The sequence below is a fragment of the Pelodiscus sinensis genome, chromosome 7, assembly GCF_052426305.1.
Source record: "Pelodiscus sinensis isolate ZL-2025 chromosome 7, ASM5242630v1, whole genome shotgun sequence".
NCBI lineage: Eukaryota > Metazoa > Chordata > Testudines > Trionychidae > Pelodiscus > Pelodiscus sinensis.
In genome coordinates this window covers 13,759,408-13,783,005 of record NC_143058.1, presented here as the reverse complement: position 1 = coordinate 13,783,005, position 23,598 = coordinate 13,759,408, and the positions used below count along the sequence as shown (strand labels likewise).

The window sequence follows — 23,598 nt, the reverse complement described above, 5'->3', positions numbered from 1 at the left end:
TGTTTATTCTAAGTCTCAAGCAGAACAATGTGCATGTGTGATTTTTTTCTTGAAGTATAGCTAATAACACTTTAACACCATCCTAACAGTTCATTTCAGTGGGAATGGCTTAAAACATAACATCTTTATTTACACACACAAAAAAACCCCCCAAATAGTCTGGAAAGAAAGACAACAGAACACCAGAACATAAAATACACAGAATATAAATCTTACAGTTATTTCAGTGACTCAAATTATGTGAAGAGTAATCCAAATATGTGGTATGATATAATATTTGAGTGGAGGAATATACGTAACCCTTTTCCATATCACAGGACCTAACCAGGGTGAATAATTGATTTTTCAATTCATCGGCAAGTTCAGAAAGTTTCTAAAAAATTGTTTCAGGTCAAATTAAAATCTTTATTTCACTTTTGACCATTTTTACACAATTGAATTTTTTAAAAATAAAATTACAGGAAATTTTTAAACTATTGTTGCAAACTGAAAAATTGAAACACTATTTTGAAGTGAAACAAAACATTTGATTATGTTTTTTGGAGAAAGGGGTTTTTTAATGAACTATCTGACAAAAGACATGAATTTGCAAAGTGGTTCTGTGTCATCGAATTTCTATTTTCCAAGAAAAAATTTGCCTAGCTATATCCAGAATACTACATTTTAGAGGGGTATGTGAATTAAGTGACTGGAATAACAGCACAAGATTCTTTTTCTAAGCTACATATGCTAACATAAAACATGGAAAGAAAGGGAGAGTCATAAGCAGGGCTCGCCGAACCACGGCTAGCCCTGCTCGCCAGCTGCGCTGTCTGGCGATCTGCGCATGCACAGATCGCCCAAACCCGGCTCTCCCGGGTTACAATCTACTCTCCCGTGGAGAATAGATTGTATTATTTGTTAAGCCTTGGTCATAAGTTCAGGAATACTAAGCTAAGTACAATAATTTATTACCTTTAGGGACATTAGCTGGTCTGCCCACATTTCTACTGTAGGAGGAAGGTGCTCAAAACCACATTCTTGTCCATTCTCTTTCATGTAATTTTGGACTGGTCCTTTACTCCGCTTATATATTACCAAAGGAGCTCTTGGACTACTAATAGTAGAATCAATCCTGGACAGCACCTGTACAACCAAATAAATATTTTAATGTTCAAATAATTACACAATGCTCTGGTTTTTAGCCTACGAAAATATCTTAGTTTCAATATTTATTGAACAGTGTGAACGTGTATCTGTATATTTGAATACTAATCTATGTAACTGATTAGAAGACAAAGACCTAGTCAGTCACCTTACCATTAACAAGCTACTTACAACTTTCACTAACCGTAAAAAAGAGTGCACAGTTCACAAAGAAGGTTTAGAGAAAAATCTTACAAGACAAGCTTTAAAAAAGTTGTTTTTCAAGCCCTCAAAACAGTTATACATAAAGGGACAGACTCATGGAAATTTGGTATTCATACAAAATGTCTCAACAGTACTACACAGATACAAATTCAACCAACTAAATTTGTAAATTTTAGCCAAAATACTTACATGCAATGCTACTGCAAAAAAACAAAACAAAAAAAACCCAAAACAAAACACAAACAAAAAAACCCTGATTCCTTTGGAAATTGTATTCACGGCACTTACAGTATTTTGTTCAAATGAACAGAAGTAACACACTAATCCATAAAAATGGGGGGAAGAGGTAAAGACAAATAGCTGGTTTGGAATACTGAGGTTTATTAGAGTAATGAGCAACACACAGGCTTGGAGAAGAAAAAAGAAGCAGTAAAAGCAATGTTGCAGGCTAACAGTGAATGTCTTTGCCCTGTTCTAGAGCATTACTTCTTGCCTTGAACATGACCAGGTGATAGAATGTATCATCTGTGACCAAGCAAAACTACATAAGATTGGCCATACTGGCTCAGAATAATAGTCCATCCAGCCCAGTATCTTTTCTTCAAATAGTGGCTGGTGCCAGATGCTTCAGAGGCAATAAACAGTTAGAACAGGACCATCATCAAGTGATCCATCCCACTGTCCAAACACAGCTTCTGGCAATCAGCAGTTTAGGGATGCATAGAGATGGAGCTGCATCCCTGACCATCATGAGTAACAGCCACTGATGGACCTATCCCCCATGAATTTATTTAATGGTTCTTGAACCCTATTATATTTTTGGCCTTCACAACATCCTCTGACAAAAGGCCATAGGTTGTGTGTTGTGTGGCAAAAGTACTTCCTTTTGCTTTAAACCTGCTGCCTAGTCAATGATTGGATGACTCCTGGTTCTTGTGTTCTGTGAAGGGTAAATAACACTTCCTTATTCACTTTCTCCACACCATTCATGATATCAACTGCTATTATATCCTCTATTAGTCTCTAAGATGAACAGTTCCAGTTTTTTTAAACACTCCTCATACAGCTGTTCCATACCCCTAATAATTTGTTGCCTCTCTGTACCCAGAATTCCCTGCAGTATTAGAGGTGTGGACATAGAATGCAAAGAGGATTGTGCTGTGATGGGCGACGGGAGGCAAAAGAGTGGGGAGTAAAGGAAAGTGCAGCTTCTGCAAAGGAAATCTGTATCCCCACTCAAATCTTCCATCTGTTTCAGCCTTGCTCCCCTCAGCCACATGATCCCCGCCCTCTCCCCCCACAACATGATCCCCTCGCATCACCCCATCCCTCTGCAGTGCAGCCCCTGCCACCTGCCATCCTCCCCCTGCATCCTCCTTCACCCCCTCCTACCCGCACATCCCTGTTTCCTTTAGCACACTCACTGGCAGGAGAGTAAGCACTGGGACTCGCAGCCCCCAGGAGCAGAGCTGGAGCGAGGGGGGGCAGAGTCACTTCCCTGACAGGTCCAGCCTTTTGCCCAGGGCTCACCCTCACCTGCAGGCTGTGGATCTGGGCATAGCAGGATGCTGGTGAATGGGCTCCCTGCCCTTCCCCACCACACACACAAACCTTGTGGGGAGCAGTGCAGCACATCTCAGGCCCTGGCACCCACATGTGACCCAGTATATTATCCAAATCCTCGCTGATTCCCTTGAAGAATTTAATAGATTGTTGAGGCATGATTTTCCTTTAAAAAAAGCCATGTTGACTCTTCACTCAACATACCATGTTCATCTGTATGTCTGATAATTCTGTTCTTTACAGTAGCTAGACATTACCAATCACTTTTTGAGTTATTCAGAAATATTTGCAGCACTTGATTAACAGCCATGGGATAAGTGTTTGTATTCGAGATATAAAATCCCGGTTAGTCAGTTAAACATTAGGTCTGCCTAGCGTTTAACAAGTTAAACAACAAAGGTGGGGCTGCCAGCCCAGCACTGGGACTGCAAGCTACTGCTGGCTCCCAGCTGCTATCAGAGCAGCCCCTGCCTGCAGTGTGGGTAGCCCACCATGGGTAGAGGCTTCTCTGGAGAGAGAAGTTCCTGTCTATGGTGAGCTCCAGCCCACAGCAGATGGGAGCTGCTCCAGCCCCTCCTTGTTACCAGTCAACCAGAACCAGTAAGCATTACCCCCTTCAGTCCCTCCACACCTCTTAAGGCCTTGTAGCTTAAGTACTGCAAAGTGAGCAGACTATCTGTTCTTGAAAACATTTTAGACAGTGACAACTTCTGTGCTCCGTCAATCCATTCTTTGCCTACTTGCAATTTGAAGTGGTAACTTACACTAAAATAGATTCATGATGAACAGCCTGATCCTTAGTGCAAAAATGCTCACTATTAGGAACTATAATGCATAGGTCTACACATGAAAACTGATTCACAACACCACATGCTTAAGCTTAAATAGTCATATCAGATTAGTCTTCTATGGTTCAATATAAAAGTTAGCTATAATTAAAAATAAGCCATTCAAAATCTGTATCTGTACCTGTAAGTATCTCCTGCAACCTGCTTGTAGCTTATCTTCTCCTGTGAAACTCTCAGATTCATTTTCTTTTATCTTTTCTCCGCAAATAATCCCATGTGATCTAAGTTCAAAACAAATACAGTATTTCATACAAGGTCTCTTAATAGCATTATTTAGTTTCAAGGTGATTAAGGAAAAATACATTGGCACTTACAGCTAAAAATCTCCATTTTTTTTAGTCTTATATTTATGCAGGCTGCTTTTTACTAGGGATGTAAAATACCAGTTAATGGAATAAACTGGGGGGAGGAGTGGGAAGGAGGGAAGGCCTACTCCAGCCAGGCTGGAACACACCCACCCACAGTGGACCCCGCCAGACTGGAGCAGCCCCCTGCCTGCGGCAGGTGGGTGAGGGCTGCTTCAGCCCACAGGTTAGCCATAATTAGTAATGCTTACCAGTTAACCATTCACATCCCTACTTTATACATTTTTTTTTCATTTTTATCCTATTACTGAAATCAGATATTAAACAAAGTTTTAAAATTAAAAGTTGTGCCACAAATGCTGAACATATTAAAGTTCAAAGGTCAAAGCTGACACTGAACTTACTAACATGCTATTCCCCAATTGTGATTAGATGCTGAAAGTCAATATGCAAAGTATACTACAACAGCATAAAGGTAACCAGGGATGAACATGTCCCACAACAACCATATTTAAACTATGTTTAGCATGGCTTAGCAAGGGCTAAAGTGTATTATCCTCATTATGTTCAGCAATATCTGGCTATACATTAAGTCCCACTGACATGAACTATTTGAGCAGCAAGACATTACTGGAGTATCATAATCTAGCCCCAGAAATTTCTGCTCTGAATCTTCAAGGTACTTCACAATTGTATTCCAGTCAACATCTCCACTGTAATACCTTTCTAAATTCAGGCACACCTGCTCTTTTCAAGCATTCCCCACCTTTAATGGAGAAATTTTTGTAGTTCTTACAGTGGTCAAAAAGTTAAATTAATTAGAATTTTAATTGAGTAGGGACCACAGAATTTGGTCCTTTCTGTGTTTATAGGCATTCGGACATTTTTATAGCATTGATTGCCATATTAGCAGAGTACCTTCCTTACATACTGCTTCTTGATCACCTTATTTCACTGAGAGAGACAAACAACCTCTCTTCAAATACACTTCTGAGAAGCCTATCACTATAAATCCATTATCCATATTATTTATTAAAATTAACAGATGAGAAAATGTTACCAATAAAAACCTCCTCCAGTTACGCCAGGTTTCTAACACTTTTAAGACTCTTACTTAACAAGGTTGCAACAAGTCTCAGAGGAGTAGCTGTGTTAGCCTGTATCTGCAAAAACAATCAGGAGTCCTGTTGCACCTTACAGACTAATAGATTTATTTGGGCATAAGCTTTTATGGGTAAAAACCACTGCCTCAGATGCATAGAGTTGCAACAAATATGGTATCCAACAGTTCATTCAAATAGGGTATGTCTACACTTGCACCCTATTTCGAAATAGGGATGCAAATGAAGACATTCGAAATTGCAAATGAAGCTGGGATTTAAATATCCCGCGCTTTATTTGCATATTCGCATTATAGCGCTATTTTGAAATAAAATGTGCTGTGTAGATAAAATGAGGTTTAACAGTTATTTTGAGAGAAGGATTTTCTCTCGAAATAACTCATCTACACCGCGTGTTTTATTTCAAAATAGCGCCATAACGCGAATATGCAAATAAAGCGCAGGATATTTAAATCCCAGCTTCATCTGCAATTTCGAATGTCTTCATTTGCATCCCTATTTCGAAATAGGGTGCAAGTGTAGACATACCCTTAGTGTGGATGTGACCTAACTGGGATAGGAATAATAGTTGTAAACTTCTCAAAACACCAGAATGGTTTGATCCCTTTCATGTTGTCTGAAACTGTGTTCAAAATAACACTGTTTTAAACCTAGAGTAAATGGAGTCCAGAGATGTATTGTCAGCTCTCTTCTTTGGATACCATCCCATTATTTCAGAGATGCACCAGCATTCTCCATATGCACAGCAGAATATTGGTCATAAACCACAGTCTCATGAACGACAACATGGAACATGTTCATAAACCAGCATATATATCGTACACACTGGAACACCTTCACCATCCAAAAATCAGAGATAGTAAAGTTTATACTATGTTGGAAAGTTAAATATACTTACTTGATATTTTTCTTCAATATTTTCTCCAGTTTCTTTACTTGTTGCTTGTAAAGTTTTAATTCCTGTACAGTTGGTCTGTTGGAAAGAAAATATTATATAATCAAACTACCGTTTTCTGAGTCAGGACTATACTGGAACTCTTTCTAGTGTAACAAAGTTTATCAGGAGTATGATTGGTTTTGCAGTTTTTCTATTTCCTCCAAAACTCTCTCTACACGGTCTTTTTGTGGTTTTGCTGGTATGAAAGCGCTTTTGCTGGTATAAGCTATGTTCACATGAGGCGGATTGCTGGTAGAGCTACATCAGCAATTTTCTTCTAGTGCAGATTAGGCCTTCGCATAACAATGCTACTAGTTTTGAGATCTCATTCTTACAAGCTGCTTCTGGCAATTAGTCGATCCAGGGAGTCTCTGGCTCCCACATGTGAATGGCTGCACTTCCTCTGCTTCTGAACACTGAGGCTGGGTCTACATTGGCACCCCTTTCCGGAAAAGGGATGCTAATGAGACCAGTCGGAATTGCAAATGCCGCGGGGGATTTAAATATCCCCCGTGGCATTTGCACAAACATGGCTGCCGCTTTTTTCCAGCTCGGGGTTTTGACGGAGAAAAGCACCAGTCTAGATGGGATCTTGCGGAAAATAAGCCCTACTAGGAATAAGGGATCTTCTGGAAAAGGGCTTATTTTCCGCAAGATCCCGTCTAGACTGGCGCTTTTCTCCGGCAAAACCCCGAGCCGGAAAAAAGCGGCAGCCATGTTCATGCAAATGCCGCGGGGGATATTTAAATCCCCCGTGGCATTTACAATTCTGACTGGTCTCATTAGCATCCCTTTTCCGGAAAGGGGTGCCAACGTAGACTCAGCCTGAGGGTACATCTACACAGCAAGGCTAAAGTCGAATTAAGCTATGCAACTTCAGCTCCGTCAACTGCGTAGCTGAAGTCGAAATAGCTTAATTTGGCTTTTGGCTCTGTCTACACAGCAGGAAGTCGAAGGAAGAATACTCTTCCTTTGACTTTCCTTACTCCTCATAAAATGAGGGTTGCCAGAAGTCAGAGTAAGAAGTCCTCCAGCTTGACATTATTTTGAAATAAAGGCTTGTAGTGTAGATGTGACACTATGTTATTTTGGAATAACGTCCGTTATTCTGAAATAATGTAGCTGTGTAGACATGCCAAAGTGAAGGGCAAGTACTCAACAGGACAGTCAAACAGAATATTCAACAGGATGGATAAAAATCAGTGATTTTTTTTAATTTAAATTGAAATCTTTTTCTTGCACTGCTTACACGTGACATTTTCCTTTTTGCCTAGGGAATGAATTTCTTCAAAATATTCTCAGACAGGGTCTCTTTTACACTTAGAAGCCATGACAGTTTTTCTATGGCAAAAGTGTGGGGGAATATAGGAAGCTGTTTGTGTGCTGAATAATGTCTTCCCTTTTTCTTTCAAGTCCTCTCTACTGTTCCTTTCTATGCTGTCTCCATCCTTTTCTATATATTGTGTCTCAGTCTTTAGACAATATCTTAACTATCTCTTCTGTGTTTGGCCCAGGTCTCCTACCATATAAGCACAGAAAAAGAGTCCTGTCTAACTTGTGTCTGTCTTTGCACACGTTAGTCTGCTGAAACAAATTGAAAGCCGAGAACTTTCAAGAAGCAAGATCTGATATTTAAGCTGGACAGATGAGAACCATTAATTCATTTTTAGGAGACTAAGTGTAGGTATAGCATGTTGTGATAAGAGTTTCAATTTAATCTCATTTTTATATTAGAAATTTAGTATTTTGATTTTTTTAAAAATCCAGCTTGATACAGGCAATAAGTATTATGTACTATTTCCTAAATTAATAAAAATCAACTTATCTAAAAAAAAAATACACAAAGTATACCTCTTAGATGTTGTTAAATGCTGTGCTGAGCTGTAAATTGACATTCTCTTGTCAATTTGACAAAATTTGTCAATTTGTCAACTTGATTTAAATCAATGACATTTTGTGATGATTTAAATCAATCCACCCTGATGCTCAATGCAGTAGCTGATGGTTCTCTTTACAGCTTAAAGCAAATTATTGCTGAAGCATCTTAGATAATTCTAGGCATTATTTTCAACAGCAAACTTCTTGGTGCATTTCTATAATTTCTGGTGTGTTGTGATGGTATCTACAGCTTTACAATAAAAGAAAAAGTCTGTTGAAAAGATTTTGCCAGAGACAAATTTTCACTTCTTACCTTGTTTCCAGATCTTTCTTGAGATCTGTATTTTCACAAATAAGTTGTTCATTTCTGGCTTTTGTCTCAGTGAGCTGATTCTGGAAAGACTTGAAAAACAAGTCTGTCTTGCAATCAGTACATAAAGAACCCATCTAAACAATGTGTGCCCTTTTACATCTACAAAACCATAACATCAGGATTTTAATATGTATATTATGATAGCTCGTACAGATCCTAGTCAAGGCCAAAAACTAGACAGCTAAGATGACAACAAACCTACCTTCTAGGAACATACAATCCAAGATGACACAAATGGGAATAAAGGACTAAAAATCAAATACATATGTACCTAGTATTTATTTTTACCTCAAGTATAACCATTATTTGTTATCTGCATTTATTAACATCTAGCAGTTCCATACCGTAAGCAGTGCTCTATAGTTAGGTGTGGCGTCTAGATTCAAGAATTCTTCTTTGCCTTTTCCTTCTCCTTGTACATGATCTATATCTTTTTTATATCTGCTTTGGGTGGAGAAGGGGGAAAATAAAACCCATGTTACTGAAATTCAACACACGTGAATGCAACGGAAGTAACACAAAATGAAAAGTGAAAAGCAGGACAGAATTCCATCTCTCAGGCTGCATTTCATTTACTGAATCAAATGCCAATGCAAGCAGATCACACTGCTCAATTACCAATCATTAGCTCAGATTCTTGGGTCAGTTACATGCTGAATGCTTTGCACTACCAGCTAGAACTCCCCTGGCATAGCAGTTCTATCTCTGGAACCCTAGCCAAGAGCCATGGACAGAGACAAATGGAACATGGATAGGCATGTACAGGCTGTGCTCTTCCAGAGTGCAAAATAGCATCCTAACTGGGCAGCCAGATGCAGAAGTATCTTTGAACCACTCTAGTTTATGCCATAAACAAAGATGGAAGACAGATCTCCCCATGATCTAACACCTGAAGAAGCGATGTACTTTTCATTCTTCCATCTTGGATGCTGATCAGAATCAGAGCACAGTATCTAAACTTCATGGCCATTGTAGTTCCTTGCTGCTTATGACATGCTAGTGATTTTTGGAACATATGTATCATTTAACCACTTTAATTTTCAACTAGGGGAAACCCTGAAATATGCTGAGTGCCCACCAAGAGGTGCTGAGCTCCCTCAACATCTAGCTCAGGATGCCTTCCCATTGAAGTCCAGGGCAAAATTCCTATTGACTTCAGCCAGAGAAGCACGTAATGTAACTTTATATACCAAAAATACAATAGAGTTAATAATTAACAGATTAATCCTACCTTAGGTCCTTTTTCATTTGATTAATCTGAGATTCATAATAATCAATCAGACTAAGAAATCTGAAGGAGGAAAGAAATATATTTTAAACTTTAAAAATATTCCATAAGCAATTACTCTATGTAATTTTAAATATAACGATCAAAAGATTGTAACCAAAGTCACAATGCAATATCTTATATCCCAAATATCCATTTGTCCCATATATTGTTTCAATGAATGCAGTGCTAAAAAGCCGTAACTTTCTGAGCTATGCATACCAGAGGAACTAGCGAGACCTGTATCAGGCTAAAATTGGCAGAGTCATTCAAAAGAAGGCTCACTGTGCAGGGTTAAAAGACAAGTCTGTGGCAATAAAGAGTACTTCATACACATATCAGATTGCAAATAGAGCCCCTTGAAGGTTAACAGCTTGACAAAAAGTTCCTTAAGTCCTAGGACTAGAGTATCCAAATGAGGGGACTCTGATCACACAAAGTGCCACAAGAAAGTTATTGGCTCAGAGTTTGCCAACTGAATTCTTATGACAATAAGGCCTCTGTGAAAACAGCAGTCTGTGAGACATTTTAATTTATCAGAAATATACAGATGATACTGGTTGTGGGGGGAGAGGATGAAATCCCCTACACCACTTTTGAAAGAGAGAGCAGCCTCCACAAACTGCCTCAGATGCTTATGGATAGGCTGCAGAGGCTCTGTGTGTGGGGGGAGGAGGGAGCGGGGTTTAAGACTTCGATCCATTCTGGATAAGGGATGTAAGCAACTAATGAACTAGTCGCTTCCCCACCACCCCCTCCTGCCTCTATCAGAAAGAGGCAGCAAGGAGGGAGAAAAGAAGAGGGAATGCTGGCTTGAAAGCTCCCGGGTTAAAAGCCATCCCCATCCCCGCTGGGGCTCTTGTACATTTCAAAGCAGAAGCTCCGCATGGAGCCCGGGGAAAGCAAGGCACTCCCCGCTGGCACCAGTCTCCATGCAGCATTTCAAAGGCAAACTGCCACGTGGCACTTCTGCCTCTGAAGTGTAGCAACAGCTGGGCAGGCTCTTGCTACATTTCAAAGTGGAAGTGCCCTTATCGACTAATCGATGGAATTTCCATCGACTATTCCATTAGTTGATTAATCTAATTTTAATATCCCTATTCTGGATATCTAAAAATTAGGATGTATCTATATAATATACTTTATATGTCTCCATATATAATTCTATTTATTATGGAAAGTGAGTCACTTTTTTCCCTTTGCTTCCACCTAGCATACAAAGGCTGAAATTCTTTTTCTTCTCTATGAAATTACTTACCCAATTAATATATATGTAAATAAGACCTGCAATTTCTAAATGACTAGTTATTTAAAAACTGTTTCTTCATTTTACATTATTAGGTTCTCATTTATGACCATGATGGTTCAGAGTTCCTTACTGTTGATCCAAGAGAGACTTTGGGGCTCGCTTGCAAAACTGGCAGAACATTTTGTTCTGTGTGGCAACACGCTGCTGCTCTTCCATCCCAACTTCATGGAGCTCCTTCTGCAAACGTGCAATAGTCTCTTCCTGGTCTTGCAACTTTTCTTTTTGTTGTTGGTACTTTGTCTGCAAATACATAATAGGAATTTCCTAAAAGGAGCAGGACACATGGTGTGTAAAACAAGAGACAGAGTTGGCAAACTACAATAATTTCACAAAATCTAAATGTATCCTTTCTACCTGTAGTGAACAGGTGGGAGGATGGGGGAGGGGAATTAATTTTATCTTTCATTACCACCTTTTTCTTCAAAGAATCGTGTAGGTATTTAAAATCATAAATAGTATAACAATTTATAGTGACTGTTGGATTTAGTGCATGGGTACTGGTGGCCTGTGATTTACAAGTGGTCAGACTAGATGGTTTGGTGGTCCCTTTTAGCCTTAAACTCGGTAACACTCACATCCGTTATTTCAATCACTGAATATATTTCAGTAGCCCTTTAAACCAGTCAAAAACATTTGTGGTTTAAATCCCCAAACAATTACTCTTAGAAGCACCTGTGATGCTTGCTGATCTTTCTGCAGTTCTTTCACTTGATTCTGTTGTTGGCAAACTTTAGCTATACACTCATCTTCCAGTTGACAAATTTTGGATTTGATGTTCTCCACAACATTTTCCAAATCTTTGGCTCTTTGTTCCTGTCGACATGCCCGACCTCTCTCCTGGCGTACCTCATCTCTAATTAAAAAAAAAATTGAGCCTGACCTTCATTTATTATAAACTCACTTCAGTAATGTACTGATGCATTGGTACTTTTGAAGTTAAGCCCCAAAGGCAGGACACAAAGGGGACTCTTAGCAGCCTGTGAAAGTAGGGTAGTAAGGCAGGCCAGAACCCCCTTATAGAACATCTGTGGCAAAGTAGCCTAATACAATGACCCATAAATCCCACATGTCCCATGCAAAAGAACTAAGGATTTGGACTTAGGTGAGAATAAAAACTCCAATACAGCCTCTCTCCAAGTTACGAACGAGTTACGGACTAAACACTTGGCTGTAACTCGATCCATTTGTAACTCAGACCCCACAGAATTACACGCGACCGCTCTGTTCGTAAGCACGGGTCACGTTTGTAACTCAGGGACCACCTTTACGACCGCTCCATGGGAGCTTTGGTCGTAAGTGTGAACGGTTGTAACTCGACCGTTCGCAACTCGGGGAGCGGCTGTACTCAGAAAAAGAAAAGTTAAACAAAATTACCAAAAAATTAAACTAATTTTTTGTGCTCTGGTTGTCAGAAGTCATCTTTGTGGTGTCCTTACAGGTTTTTTCCTTCACCCAATGATAATCATTCAGCTGTGTGGGCGGCCCCTCTATGAACTGTGCTGGCTTTGCACAAGTAGCCAATACAGCAGACTCCAAAGCCCCCCAAAGACCACAAAATCAGATAAGGATTAGGGATGTAAGCAACTAGTTGACTAGTTCCTCGACTAGTTGCTTCCCCCCCCCTGCCTCTAGCATAGGCAGCAAGAGGAGTGGGGAGGGAGGGGGTGTAAGAAGCCAGTGCTGAAGGGAGCCAGCTTAAAAGCTTGTTCCCCACAGCACTGTCTCTGCAGAGGGCAGGGGAGTAGTGGGGACCAGGCTTGAGCTGGGAATCAGCTGATTCCTGACTCTCAGCTGACTCCTGACTCATGCCCAGTCTCAGACGCTGCAACTCTGCTTTTTAAACATAGAAGAGGCCGCCAGCTCTTAATACATTTAAAAATCAGAAGCACAGCAGCGGAGGGAGGCAGGGAGGGTGAGAGAACGGGACGATGCCCACGGGCTCTTAATACATTTAAAGGACTAAAGCACAGCAGGGCGAACCTGACACTAGCCGGGAATCAGTTTTCCCGGCTTGTGCCAGATCCGCACCCACTGTGCACCAGCCCTTTAAATATATTAAGAGCCTGCGGGCTCTTAATGCATTTAAAAATCAGAAGCTCAGCAGGGGGGTATCCAGCACAAGCCAGTGATCAGTTGACCCAGCTCATGCTGGATCCCCCCCTGCTGCGCTTCAGCCTTTTAATTGTATTAAGAGCCTGCCAGCTCTCAATATATTTAAAAGGCAGAGCTGCAGCAGGCCCCACTGCAGCTCCCCTGCTTATCAACTAATAGATGGAAAATCCATCAACTAGTCAATTTGTTGATTAAACTATATTTAACATCCTTAATAAGGATTAAAGGCACCAGTCCAGTTTATTGTAAACGAAGTACAGTAATAGCTACCCCAGATTAGATGTCTACAAACATATGCCTGCGACAATGGATTCAGATCAGTCAGTGACAGGGATGCGACACTACCCCCTTAGCTGGACAAAACTTTCTTGGGGTACATTTTTATACATAGGTATAAACAAGTTACACATCCCTCCTGATGTAGAACGTTGCCACCTTCTAACATTACCTAGATACCATCCATTACCTTGCACATGAGGGTTCGAACGCTATCATATTATCAGTTTAAACCCTGTCCTGAACTTGGATCAGTATGTCTATTATTTGTGGGGAGTGTGTTGATGCCAAGATGTTTCTTCACAAGATGTTTTGTTTACAACCTTTGTGGAATCTTCTTACAGCTTGTGCTTAGTACCTCTTAGGTATGACTGTTTCTGTAATATCAGCTATTCTGGCATACTTCTGTTAGCAAAATCTTGATCATTATGGCCTAGACCTGAGGCCTCACCTATGATACAAAGGCTTATGTTTCAGGTCCTCATCTTACTATATGTGCTACTTGCCTAATTATAGGACACATTTTTACATTTGTGAAAAACCCTTTTTCACTGACAGTCTTACCTAAGCTGGCGATTAGCCTCCATAAGCCCATGCATCATTTTCTGTTGTCGTTCAGTGTCTTCCACTAGTGTTTTTAATGCAAGTCTTATCCCCAGTGAAGAGTGCTTGTCTAAAACAATCATATCTGTAGACATTTAAGATAGAAAAGAAAGTAATAAAAGGAGGTGCAACTTGCACCTCCATAAACATTTGGAAGTGAAAGGTTAAATCAAAAGATATTTTGTTAAATGTCATAGTTTTAAATAAAAAAAATTGCTAGAGAACAGCACATCATTACCTGAAACATTTCTGCTGTTTCTTGGTTTAGCAAGACACACAGGTTTTAAGCCATGTCGCACTAATAACTTGTTTATGTTTTCCCACTCTGCTTCCTCCTGCTTCAGGTGGGAAGAGAGGTAGAAGAGAAACAAACTTTGAATTCTGAGAGTCATCTAACAGTATTAAACAATGCTACTATTCCCTCTAAGGCTATGTCCACACTACAAGGTTTCTGGCAAAAACGGCTGTTTCTGCGCAAAAACTGGCGAAGCATCCACACCTCAAGTGTGTTTTTGCGCAAGTAAATCAGCAGAACAGAGGGCTTTTGCCGGTAGAGTTATTCCTCTCCCCACGAGGAATAGCTCCTTTTTGCGCTTACAGCTCTTGCTCAAAAAGGCAGGTGTGGATGTTCCGGAGAGGGTTTTGTGCAAAAAACCCCTATCAGCAAAAGCACAGGTACTCTGATGGTCATTCTGTGAATGGCTACCAGAACTTTCTTATGCAAGAGCATCCATGCAGTGTGGGCGCGCTCTTGCACAAAAGCACATCGCTTTTGCGATGCTCTTTGAGGTCTGGATGCCCTTTTCCACAAAAACTCTTTGCGGAAGATCTCTTCCACAAAAGGCTTCTTGTGCAAAAACCCTGCAGTGTAGATGAAGCCTAGTTGTGTGCACAACTGAATGCTTTTTCTAAAGCTAACGAAACACAGTAACATGCCTTAGTTACAAAAGGAATTCAGAACCCAAGCTCACTCTTGGCAGTTTAAAAGGTTTTCAGTTCACCTTCAGTGACGATCTACAAGAAGGAAAGAAAAATGCACCGAACTCTATATTAAATACTGTATCCTAACTCTCTAAACCCGTGGTCCCCAACACGGTGCCCACGGGCGCCATGGCACCTGCGGGTGCATTTATGAGCGCCCACGCCAGCGTTTTAAAACTACTCTCATTCACCCCTGCTTACAGCAGGGTCAGCAGCCTGAGGCCCGTGAGGGAGCTCAACGCGGCGCTTTGGAGGCTTGAGCCCCGCCCTCTCTGCAGCAGGCAGCCCGCACAGGCACGTCAGTAACCGGAGCAAACCCCACGCTGGTCGGGTCTCCCCTCTTCCCCCCCACGCAAAACAGCCGTGGCGGGGCCCTTTGTGGTGCAAGAGCTGCGAGCCAGCAGGGGAGGACCCCCATTGCCGCTTCCTCCACCCCCCGCCCGCACAAGCCCATTGGCCAGACCTGGACAATGGTAGCTGTGGGAACCTACCAGTCCCCAAGCACATGGCCAGGCAGGTTCTGTGGGAGAATCAGAAGAGCAGTGCATCTCGCTGGTAAGTGTCTGGCCCCCCAGCTACTCCCACTCCGATATCTTTACCCACAGAACTCTCCTCCCAGACCCTGCACCCAATCCCCTGCCCTGAGGCACAATCCAAAACCCTGGCCTGACTCCCCCTTCCTCCCCCCCAGTAAAATGTCTGGTATTTTCAGTTTCTCAGCTGGAAAGCCACTTGGGACATTCCCTGCCATGTGGAAGGGAGTGTGAAATGTAGAGGTGCCGTGATTTTTTGGGGGGGGAGGCGGTTGCTTTTTTTGCTCAACATTTGGACATCTTCCTCTTTTTATTAATGCAGAATTTTTAAAAAAAAACATTACAATATAATTAAAATAAAACTTAGCCAACTAAATTAAGTTTCTATCAAATTTACCCAATTCACATTTAATATGAAAATAGCCTTCAATGCCACATTCTTCTGAAAACATGAATGTGCTACTGGCTACAAAAAGGTTGGGGACCACTGCTCTAAACAATCTATTTCCACATTTTAAAGGTGGGGGGGGAGGGGTAGGAGAGAGAAGTGTTGCAAACTTACACACTATTTGTTTAAAGAAAGAAGAACTTACCTGACACCCTACTGCATTCCAGCTCCATGTTTCAGTGGACTTTTGTGCTGGACTCACTGGCACAGAGCCTGCTGGGGCATTACTTGACAATGCATAACTTCGTGGGACCTGAACACAAACAAAATAAAATAGTTATATGGTGACTGCCCTCAAATCTTTGCTATGTAGTCAAGTCTTTTGTTTTCCATCTTTATCAAAAATGTTCTGAGTTTTACAAAAGCCTGTGTGATTTTTATTGATTTTAACCTGAATACCACTCAAATACATGAAAATACTGATTTTGTTAAGACAGTCAAATAAAGAATATTAAATAGACATATTTATGTGAATATTAAACTAGTCAAAGTATAAATGTGAGGTAAGGATGTTAAGGACTAGTCAACTCTCCAATAAGCATTTGCTCATCGGATAGTCTGTCGATTAGTCAATTCCCCCCCTCCCTGCTGCCGCTATGAAATAGAGGCAGCAAAAGGGGGGGAGGGGTACTTCAAAGCAGCAGTGCAGCACAGCTGAGTTGGGGAACACCAAAGCGTGTGAAGCCCGTGGTCAGCTGGGGACTCCCCAGCTAACCCCGGATTCTGAGCAGCATTTCCCCAGAACCCAGGGTCAGCTATGGATTCCCCAGCTGACCCCAGATTCCAAGGAAATGCCACGTGAAACCAGGAGTTCCCAGCTGATCCCAGGCTCCTCATGGTGTTTCACTGGAACCCAGGGTCAGCTGGGGAGTCCCCAGCCGACCCATGTTCTGGGGAAATGCGGCACGGAACTAGGGTCAGCTGGGGAGTTCCCCACTGACCCCAGGCTGCATGGCTTTGAAATGCACAAGAGCCCCCGCTGGGGACTCTTGTACATTTCAAAGCAGCGACCAGCATGCAGCCCAGAGTCAGCAGGATTTCTAGCTGGCTCTGGGTTGTACGTGGAGTTCCACATTCCTCCTTTGAAATTTACAGCAGGGTGTGACGGGGCGAGGCAGCCCCACACTGAACCTACAGGGCCCAGCCAGGGTTACCTGGCTGCAGAGGCCCCTCCCCCGCAGCCCTACCGAGCATGCCCAGGCTGCAGCAGGGCTATAAAAGCCTGGGCCAGGACTCAGTCAGGGGAGGCAGCCGAAGGAGAAGGGAGCTCTCCCTCAGCAGTTGCCAGGGACTCCAGGAGAGGCCAGAAGGAAGGCGGAGGCGGATCGGTGCAACCCAGAGACGGCCTGCTGAGGGGACGCTGGCCTGGAGATCGCAGCCAGCTGGGCAAGTCCAGAGGAAGGAAGCCCGGGGGTCCAGGTAGGAAGTGGCCCAGGGCAGGAGCAGGAGCCGCCGCTCCCAGCCCGAGAACCTCGGCGTGTTTTGGCTGGGTGGCTCTGCCGAGAGTGTGACCTGGTACCTGGTCACTCACAGGGCCCTGGGCTGGGACCCGGTGGAGTAGGGGGGCCCGGGTCCCCCTACCTGGGGTGTGCCCTGCTACAACGACAAACTGCATTGTGGACTCGGCCTTGCTTAAGGGGCCAGCTATAGACTGTTTTGTGGACTCCGGCCAGGGGGCCTTAACCCTGCTTAAAGGGCCAGCTATAGACTGTTTCGGGGACTCAGGCCAGAGGGCCTTTGGCCTGGCTTAAAGGGCCAGGGCGAGACTGTATCACAAGGGGTTGGGGACCCAGGCAGGAGGGGCCCGCCACATGGGGGTTCTTGTACATTTGAAAGGAGGAATGCGGAAGTACCTATCGACTAGTTGAGTAGTCGATGGAAATTCCATCAACTACTTAACTAGTCAATAAACCGCATTTTAACATCCCTAATGTGAGGCTGTCAGTTAAATAAAGGCAATGATGCAGAAAATACACAAGCTCATACAAGAATAGAGATCACTGTTTCAGTCACAGAGAAAAAAAATAAGTGTCAGAACTCCCCAGATGCTGCTCTCCATCCTGAAAAGAAACGGTGGCTTGGTAACCTGAGCAGCCTTTCTAACAAAGCTACCATCTCTCCCTCTGGATCCATTTTAAAAGAGGTGGAAGCAGCAGCAGGAGATGGCTCCTTCACCCCTTCCTCTTTTGGGCCCACTTTTCTCTATATGTTGTGTTTTTTTTCTATCCTCCCATTGCCCTAATATTAATCCTGATATTTACGGTAACCAGAATGCTGTGATGCTAATTTTTTGAATCAATGTTCCTCCATTTTTATTTTTTTGTTATAAACATTAAAACATTCCTAGAAAATCTAACAGAAAATAAAAATAAAAAACAATGGGGCTTGTATATGGTACACAAAGCACTCAGACCTAGGTAGAAGAGCTGCAAAAGGTGTAATAATGGTTCTACCACTGACTTTTCTCATTAGTAATGTGTTTAAATACTATAGTCTTTCTTCATGTGAAAAACATGAATTATGTTTTTTTAATTCCGTTTACAGAAAACCATTAGTAAAAGGCCAAGAACGTTAAAACCTGAAGTCTATGGGGAATGTTCATTCCTCAGCTCCTCTGAAAATTAGGCCACTTCCCAACTTCCACTGATTTCAGTGGAAATTCAGATCCTCAAAATCTATTTAGGAATTGATTTTAATGGAAGTTACCCTAAATCAGCGTTTCCCAAATTATGGGCCATGACCCGTAACCGGGCCGCGGGAAAAAAATACCGGGCCTCAGTGTGGCTGCCAGCGTGTTCTGGGCTCCCGGACTGTCCATGCAGCGCTGGGTTCCCCAAGCCCTCAGCCGGGCTGGGCGGATGCAGCCGTATGTTTCAGGCTCCCAGCAGAGGCATAGTGAGGGTTACCAGGTAAGCTCTTATTGCTGGCTGTGGAGGTGGGGTTGGATATTGGCCGCAGGGAAGCAGGGTCGGGGCAAGCAGGGTCAGGGCAGTGGAGATGCCCAGGGGAGACAGGGAGGGGAACCGGCCGGGAGAAGCAGGGCTGGCGAGAGGAGATCGTGAGGGTGGGAACCGGCTGGCGGGGGCAGTGAAGCTGGCTGGGGGAGATTGCGGGGCAGGGCTAGCGGGGGGGGGGGGGGGAAGGGAAGTGGGGCTAGTCAGGGGAGATCGCGGCGGGGGGGAAGGAGAGAAATGGCTGGCAGAAGCAGGGCTGGCCGGGAGGGGAGGGGGCAATGGGGCTGGCCAGGGGAGATCACGGGGGTGGGAACCAGCTCGCGGGGGCAGTGAGGCTGGCTGGGGGAGGGGTCATAATTTGCTTAATGAATATGCAAATATGTTACCAGTCCTCCAAAAGCTGGATGGATTGGAATGGATTTACTGGTCCCCGTGTCAAAAAGTTTGGGAACCCCTCCCCTAAATGTCTTTGAAATCTGGACTCTATTATTTAAAATCTTTGCCAGAATCACCCATTCAAAATATATTTGAGTGTGAGTCTTAATTTAGAAGTAAAGCAATTATGAGCAATTTTACAACAACAGTGTGGGCCAGGGACATTTCTATTAACTCACTGCTTTCTTGCCTCTTTCCTATGGTGACAATTGCCTACATTTTCATTTTGTAGCTAGCCATAGTAGCCGTATTTATACAGATAAAGCCCGATTTTAGAAATGAAATGAATGGCAGTTGTGTGTGTTCAATCCTCTTGAAAGTCAAGCCCAGAAATATTTTAATGAATTACCATACCACTAGAAGTGGATGCACATACAACAGTTTGTATGGGGAAATTATTCATCTTTTTGGTTTTATCATGTGCTAAGTTCGCAATGTATTAACTTTTTGTTTAAGTGGAAAAACAAGAGATTATTTGCAAAATGATCAAGTTACTTCAGGTCAAATTGCGAGCATACTGTTTGACAGGCTTGCCACATTACTACTACCAGAAATATTAACACAAAGAAGGTATATCTTTAATAAATTTGTTCTACGGTGCAAAATACAGTTTACATGAATAGTACTATACCTCAGTCATAATTTACTCCTGTGTTGTTTTCACTGCCAGATTGTTAAAAATATCGGAATGGTCTCTGATCTGAAGCTGTTCAAGTATTAAAGGGAAGAAAACAACAAAAGTCAAATTTTACTGAACTGTGCCCTGCACTACATATTTTGTTCAATCCTCTCATTGCCAACAATGACATTTATAGGTATTATGCAGAAGAGTTTTGGTTCCAGAAGTCACAATACTGCATCACAAAAATATACCAAACATCTTAAATTGTAAACAAATACAGGTTAAGTATCAGAGGGGTAGCCGTGTTAGTCTGAATCTGCAAAAGCGGCGAGGAGTCCTGTGGCACCTCATAGACTAACTGCAGTGTAGGAGCATAAGCTTTCGTGATGCATGCATCTGACGAAGTGGGTCTTTGCCCACGAAAGCTTATGCTCCTACACAGTAGTTAGTCTATAAGGTGCCACAGGACTCCTTGCCGCAAATACAGGTTAGACCTCTCTGGTCCAGCACCCTTGGGACCTGAGCTGTTCCAGACCAGGGAGTTTGCCAGACCAGGGAAAGTCATCCCCACCCTGCTGGCTGCCCCACTCCTGGGCTCCTCGCCCTGTCACTGGCCCTGCTAAAGCTTGCCTGCCACAGCTCCCCACCTTGTTGCCCACCCACTGCCCCAGGGTGTCCCAAGGTTCTTGGCGGGGATCGCTTGGCCGCTGCTGGTCCCACTGCCGCCAGGTGTTCTCCAGAGTTCCCAACTAGGGCCACCCGGCCACCGTCGGCCCTCCTGCCGCTGGGGGTTCCCCAGCCAGGTCCACACCATCGCTGGGGATTCCGGCTGCCCGCTTCTGCCAGCCCCACTTCAGTAGAGGGTTACACCGGGACTCCCCAGCTATGTGGCCTCGTTAACACGGGGGCTTCCCCAGCCTGGGCAGGAGCCTGGCTGGGGCTAAGGGTCCTAAGCCACTGGCTTTCCCTGTTGATGCTGGGGGTTCCAGGCCAGCACAGGGGCTCCCGAAATGCAGCCTGGCCCAACTGGGGCTCCCCAGCCCTATGTTGCTCCAGGGCTGTTTGGTCCAGCAACATCGCTGGCCCTGCCAGACCACGGATGTTGCCGGACCAGAGTCCCAGATTTGGGAGGTTCAACCTGTACCATTATATTACAGTGCAAGATGCAATACAGACCAGTGGTGGGCAACCTATGGCCCATCAGAGTTCAATGTAGGAATGTTAACTATCATTTGTGTAAATGTCTAACCCCTGAAAATTTTAGCAGTTACACATTTACATGCAGGGGGACAGGTGCAAGCACCAGCTCCCAGCTGCCCCCGATAAAGAGCAAGCAACATCGGGGAGAGGAGCAGGCGGTTACCTAGGAGCCAGTGCTTGTCAGGAGCCAGCTTTTAAGCTGGATCTCTTGAGCTCTGGTCCCCTTTTACTTCCCCCCCAGCGCTGCTGCCTCTGTGGGAAGCAGTGGCGAGCTGACTTGAAAACTGGCTTGCCTTACGTGCCAGCTCCAAAGGGGCCATAGCAGGCAGGAGCCAACATGCATGGGGAGCAGGCTTTTAAACTGGCTCTTCGCACATGCTGGATTTCGTGACGCCCTGCCCCGCCACTTTCCAAAGAGTCAACAACATGGGGAGAGAGGAGGTGGACATGCAGAAGCCCCTCTCCCTCTCACTGCTGCCTCTGTGGGAGGCAGCAAAGGGAGGTGGGGGCTTTTGTAGAGCAGGCATGCACAGAGATTCAGCTTAAAAGCCAGCTCCCCGTGTGTATCAGCTCCCATCTGCTCTTCCTCTCCCTCGGGCACTGATGCCTATTATAGGCAGCAGCGCGGGGGGGAAGCCAGTGCTCAGGGGGGAGTCAGCTCCCACCTCCCCCACGCTACTGCCTCTGTGGGAGGCAAATGGCTCTGTGGCAGGCGGCAAGCACAAGGACCCAGCTTAAAAGTTGGCTTCCTATAGACACCGGCTTCCACCTTTGAAATATCAGAAGCGGTAAGGGGGGAGGGAATTTGCATGTAGTTGTTATGATTAATCAATAAGCCTGGGCTTATCGGTTAACTGTGTAACCAACTATACATTAACATCCCAAGTTCAATGTGTGGCTTGCAAGACATTTTGTTCACCACTGCCCAAGTGCAAGGTTGCCAGATTCTGCTGGTCTCCATCTAATTTTTTCCCCCGACTGATATTGCTAAAGTGACGTTCACATAAAGCAAGGGCACGTGAAAAGAGATGAGTACGGACCACACAATTCAGTCAGCACACCTGACAAATGCTAGGTATGCAAAACTAGGTTAGGAAAACTACACTATTCTGGGAGGCCATCTTGGTTATGATAATCTTGCAACCAAGATGAAGGAGGACCACTCATGCGGCCCACTCACTAACGTAGTTAGCCGATTGTGAGACAGATCAACCCATGTATTGCAGCAGCCTCCAGAATAGGGATGGGGAACCCCTCCAGCCCCAACCTTTCCCTATCTCCTAGGAGGCAGGATGGCACACCACACGCATGTTCCCCCCTTCCAACCGAGGGGAGGAGGTGTGCAATCGCCGCAGCCTCCCCAGCACTGTTGGAAAGCGCAACATGCCACGTGGCCTGGCCGAGCCCAGCCTCTCGAGCACTGGAGGAGAGAGGAGGCAGGGCATGCTGCACGGAACAGCCCAGTCTAGCTCAGCCTGTCCAGTCCCAGAACACCAAAGGAGGGAAGAGAGCATGCCATGCAGCCAAGCCTGGCCTCCCCAACCCTGGAGCACTGGGAGTGCTGGTGCAGGGGGAAGCAACACTCCGCCCCCAGAACGCTTACAGCGGAGTGTGGACGGGGCTATGCCTGATGCTTTGGCACAGTCCTCCCCCACCTTACATACCTGATGTCAATGAGCAGCCGCTGACCCACAGAAAAATCAGTTGGGCGCACATACGTATTTTGTGCCCAGAGATGCAGAAAGACACTCCCCACACTGCCCTTGCACACCAGAGCCTGGGGGGCCCAGGCGAGTAGATTTTGAGTGCTCCAAAACCTGGCAATCCCCACCAGGGCTGTTCTGGAGCGCAGCTGCAAGGCCGACTGCCGGCCACAAGGGCAGACGATGGGTATTTAATGAGGGGGTATTCTGGCCAAGGGCGGCTGGTTAAATGCCTGCGTTAGCCCCCTGCTGTTAACACTCACTGACTGGCTAAAAACCCCTCTTCCTTCACCCAGCAAAACCTGCCGACCTACGACCCAGCCTCGGCCATGCTGCCCCGCTCCCCGCGGCTGCTGCGGTCTCCGCCGAGCACCCGCTCTCCAGACCCTGCCCCCCAGAGCCCGGCACCCCGCCGGCCGGCGCTGCCACTGGCCCTCGGGGAGGGGCAGCGCAAGAGCCGGCCTGGCCCCGCTCACCGGCCGCCGCCCGCAAGGGAGCCGAGGAGACTCGGGGGAGCGGAGCGCAGGCGGCGCTGCACCGGGCCTGGCGAGGACGGAACCACTGAGCGGCCGGGACCCGCGCACGCGGCACGGGGAGGGGGGATGTCCCGGTAGGGCCACGGCTCCGCCCGCCCCCACCCCGCTCGCCACCAGCCCCGCCCCACCTGGCCCCGAGCTCAGCCTCCAGCCGCCACACGCTCCGCCGCGACCGTTACAACTGAGGAGGGGCGGAGCCAGGGGACGCTGCTGGCGGCGATTGGCCCCGCCCCGGCGGAGGCGG

At 44.9% G+C, this 23,598-nt stretch overlaps 1 protein-coding gene across 10 annotated transcripts in view; it reads right to left on the bottom strand.

Annotated features, from left to right (window-relative positions):
• CEP70 (centrosomal protein 70) overlaps positions 1 to 23,585 on the bottom strand; it is a 30,522-nt gene extending 6,937 nt beyond the window's left edge. For 2 of the 10 annotated variants that reach the window (XM_075933203.2, XM_075933211.2), the window contains exons 1-13: positions 23,483 to 23,585; positions 19,925 to 19,999; positions 16,050 to 16,157; positions 14,181 to 14,280; positions 13,904 to 14,027; positions 11,624 to 11,804; positions 11,022 to 11,191; positions 9,607 to 9,666; positions 8,720 to 8,819; positions 8,316 to 8,404; positions 6,086 to 6,160; positions 3,883 to 3,982; positions 955 to 1,125 (exon numbers count right to left, since the gene is read on the bottom strand). In XM_075933203.2, the coding sequence (XP_075789318.1) occupies positions 955 to 1,125; positions 3,883 to 3,982; positions 6,086 to 6,160; positions 8,316 to 8,404; positions 8,720 to 8,819; positions 9,607 to 9,666; positions 11,022 to 11,191; positions 11,624 to 11,804; positions 13,904 to 14,027; positions 14,181 to 14,280; positions 16,050 to 16,157; positions 19,925 to 19,933 (1,287 nt within the window). In that variant the 5' untranslated portion in view covers positions 19,934 to 19,999; positions 23,483 to 23,585. Of the gene's footprint in view, positions 1 to 954; positions 1,126 to 3,882; positions 3,983 to 6,085; positions 6,161 to 8,315; positions 8,405 to 8,719; positions 8,820 to 9,606; positions 9,667 to 11,021; positions 11,192 to 11,623; positions 11,805 to 13,903; positions 14,028 to 14,180; positions 14,281 to 16,049; positions 16,158 to 19,924; positions 20,000 to 22,779; positions 23,266 to 23,294; positions 23,446 to 23,482 lie in introns of those variants that run through there. The other 8 variants (XM_075933209.2, XM_075933207.2, XM_075933210.2 and 5 more) reach the window with 8 other exon arrangements.
• Between the last annotated feature and the right edge of the window lie 13 nt (positions 23,586 to 23,598).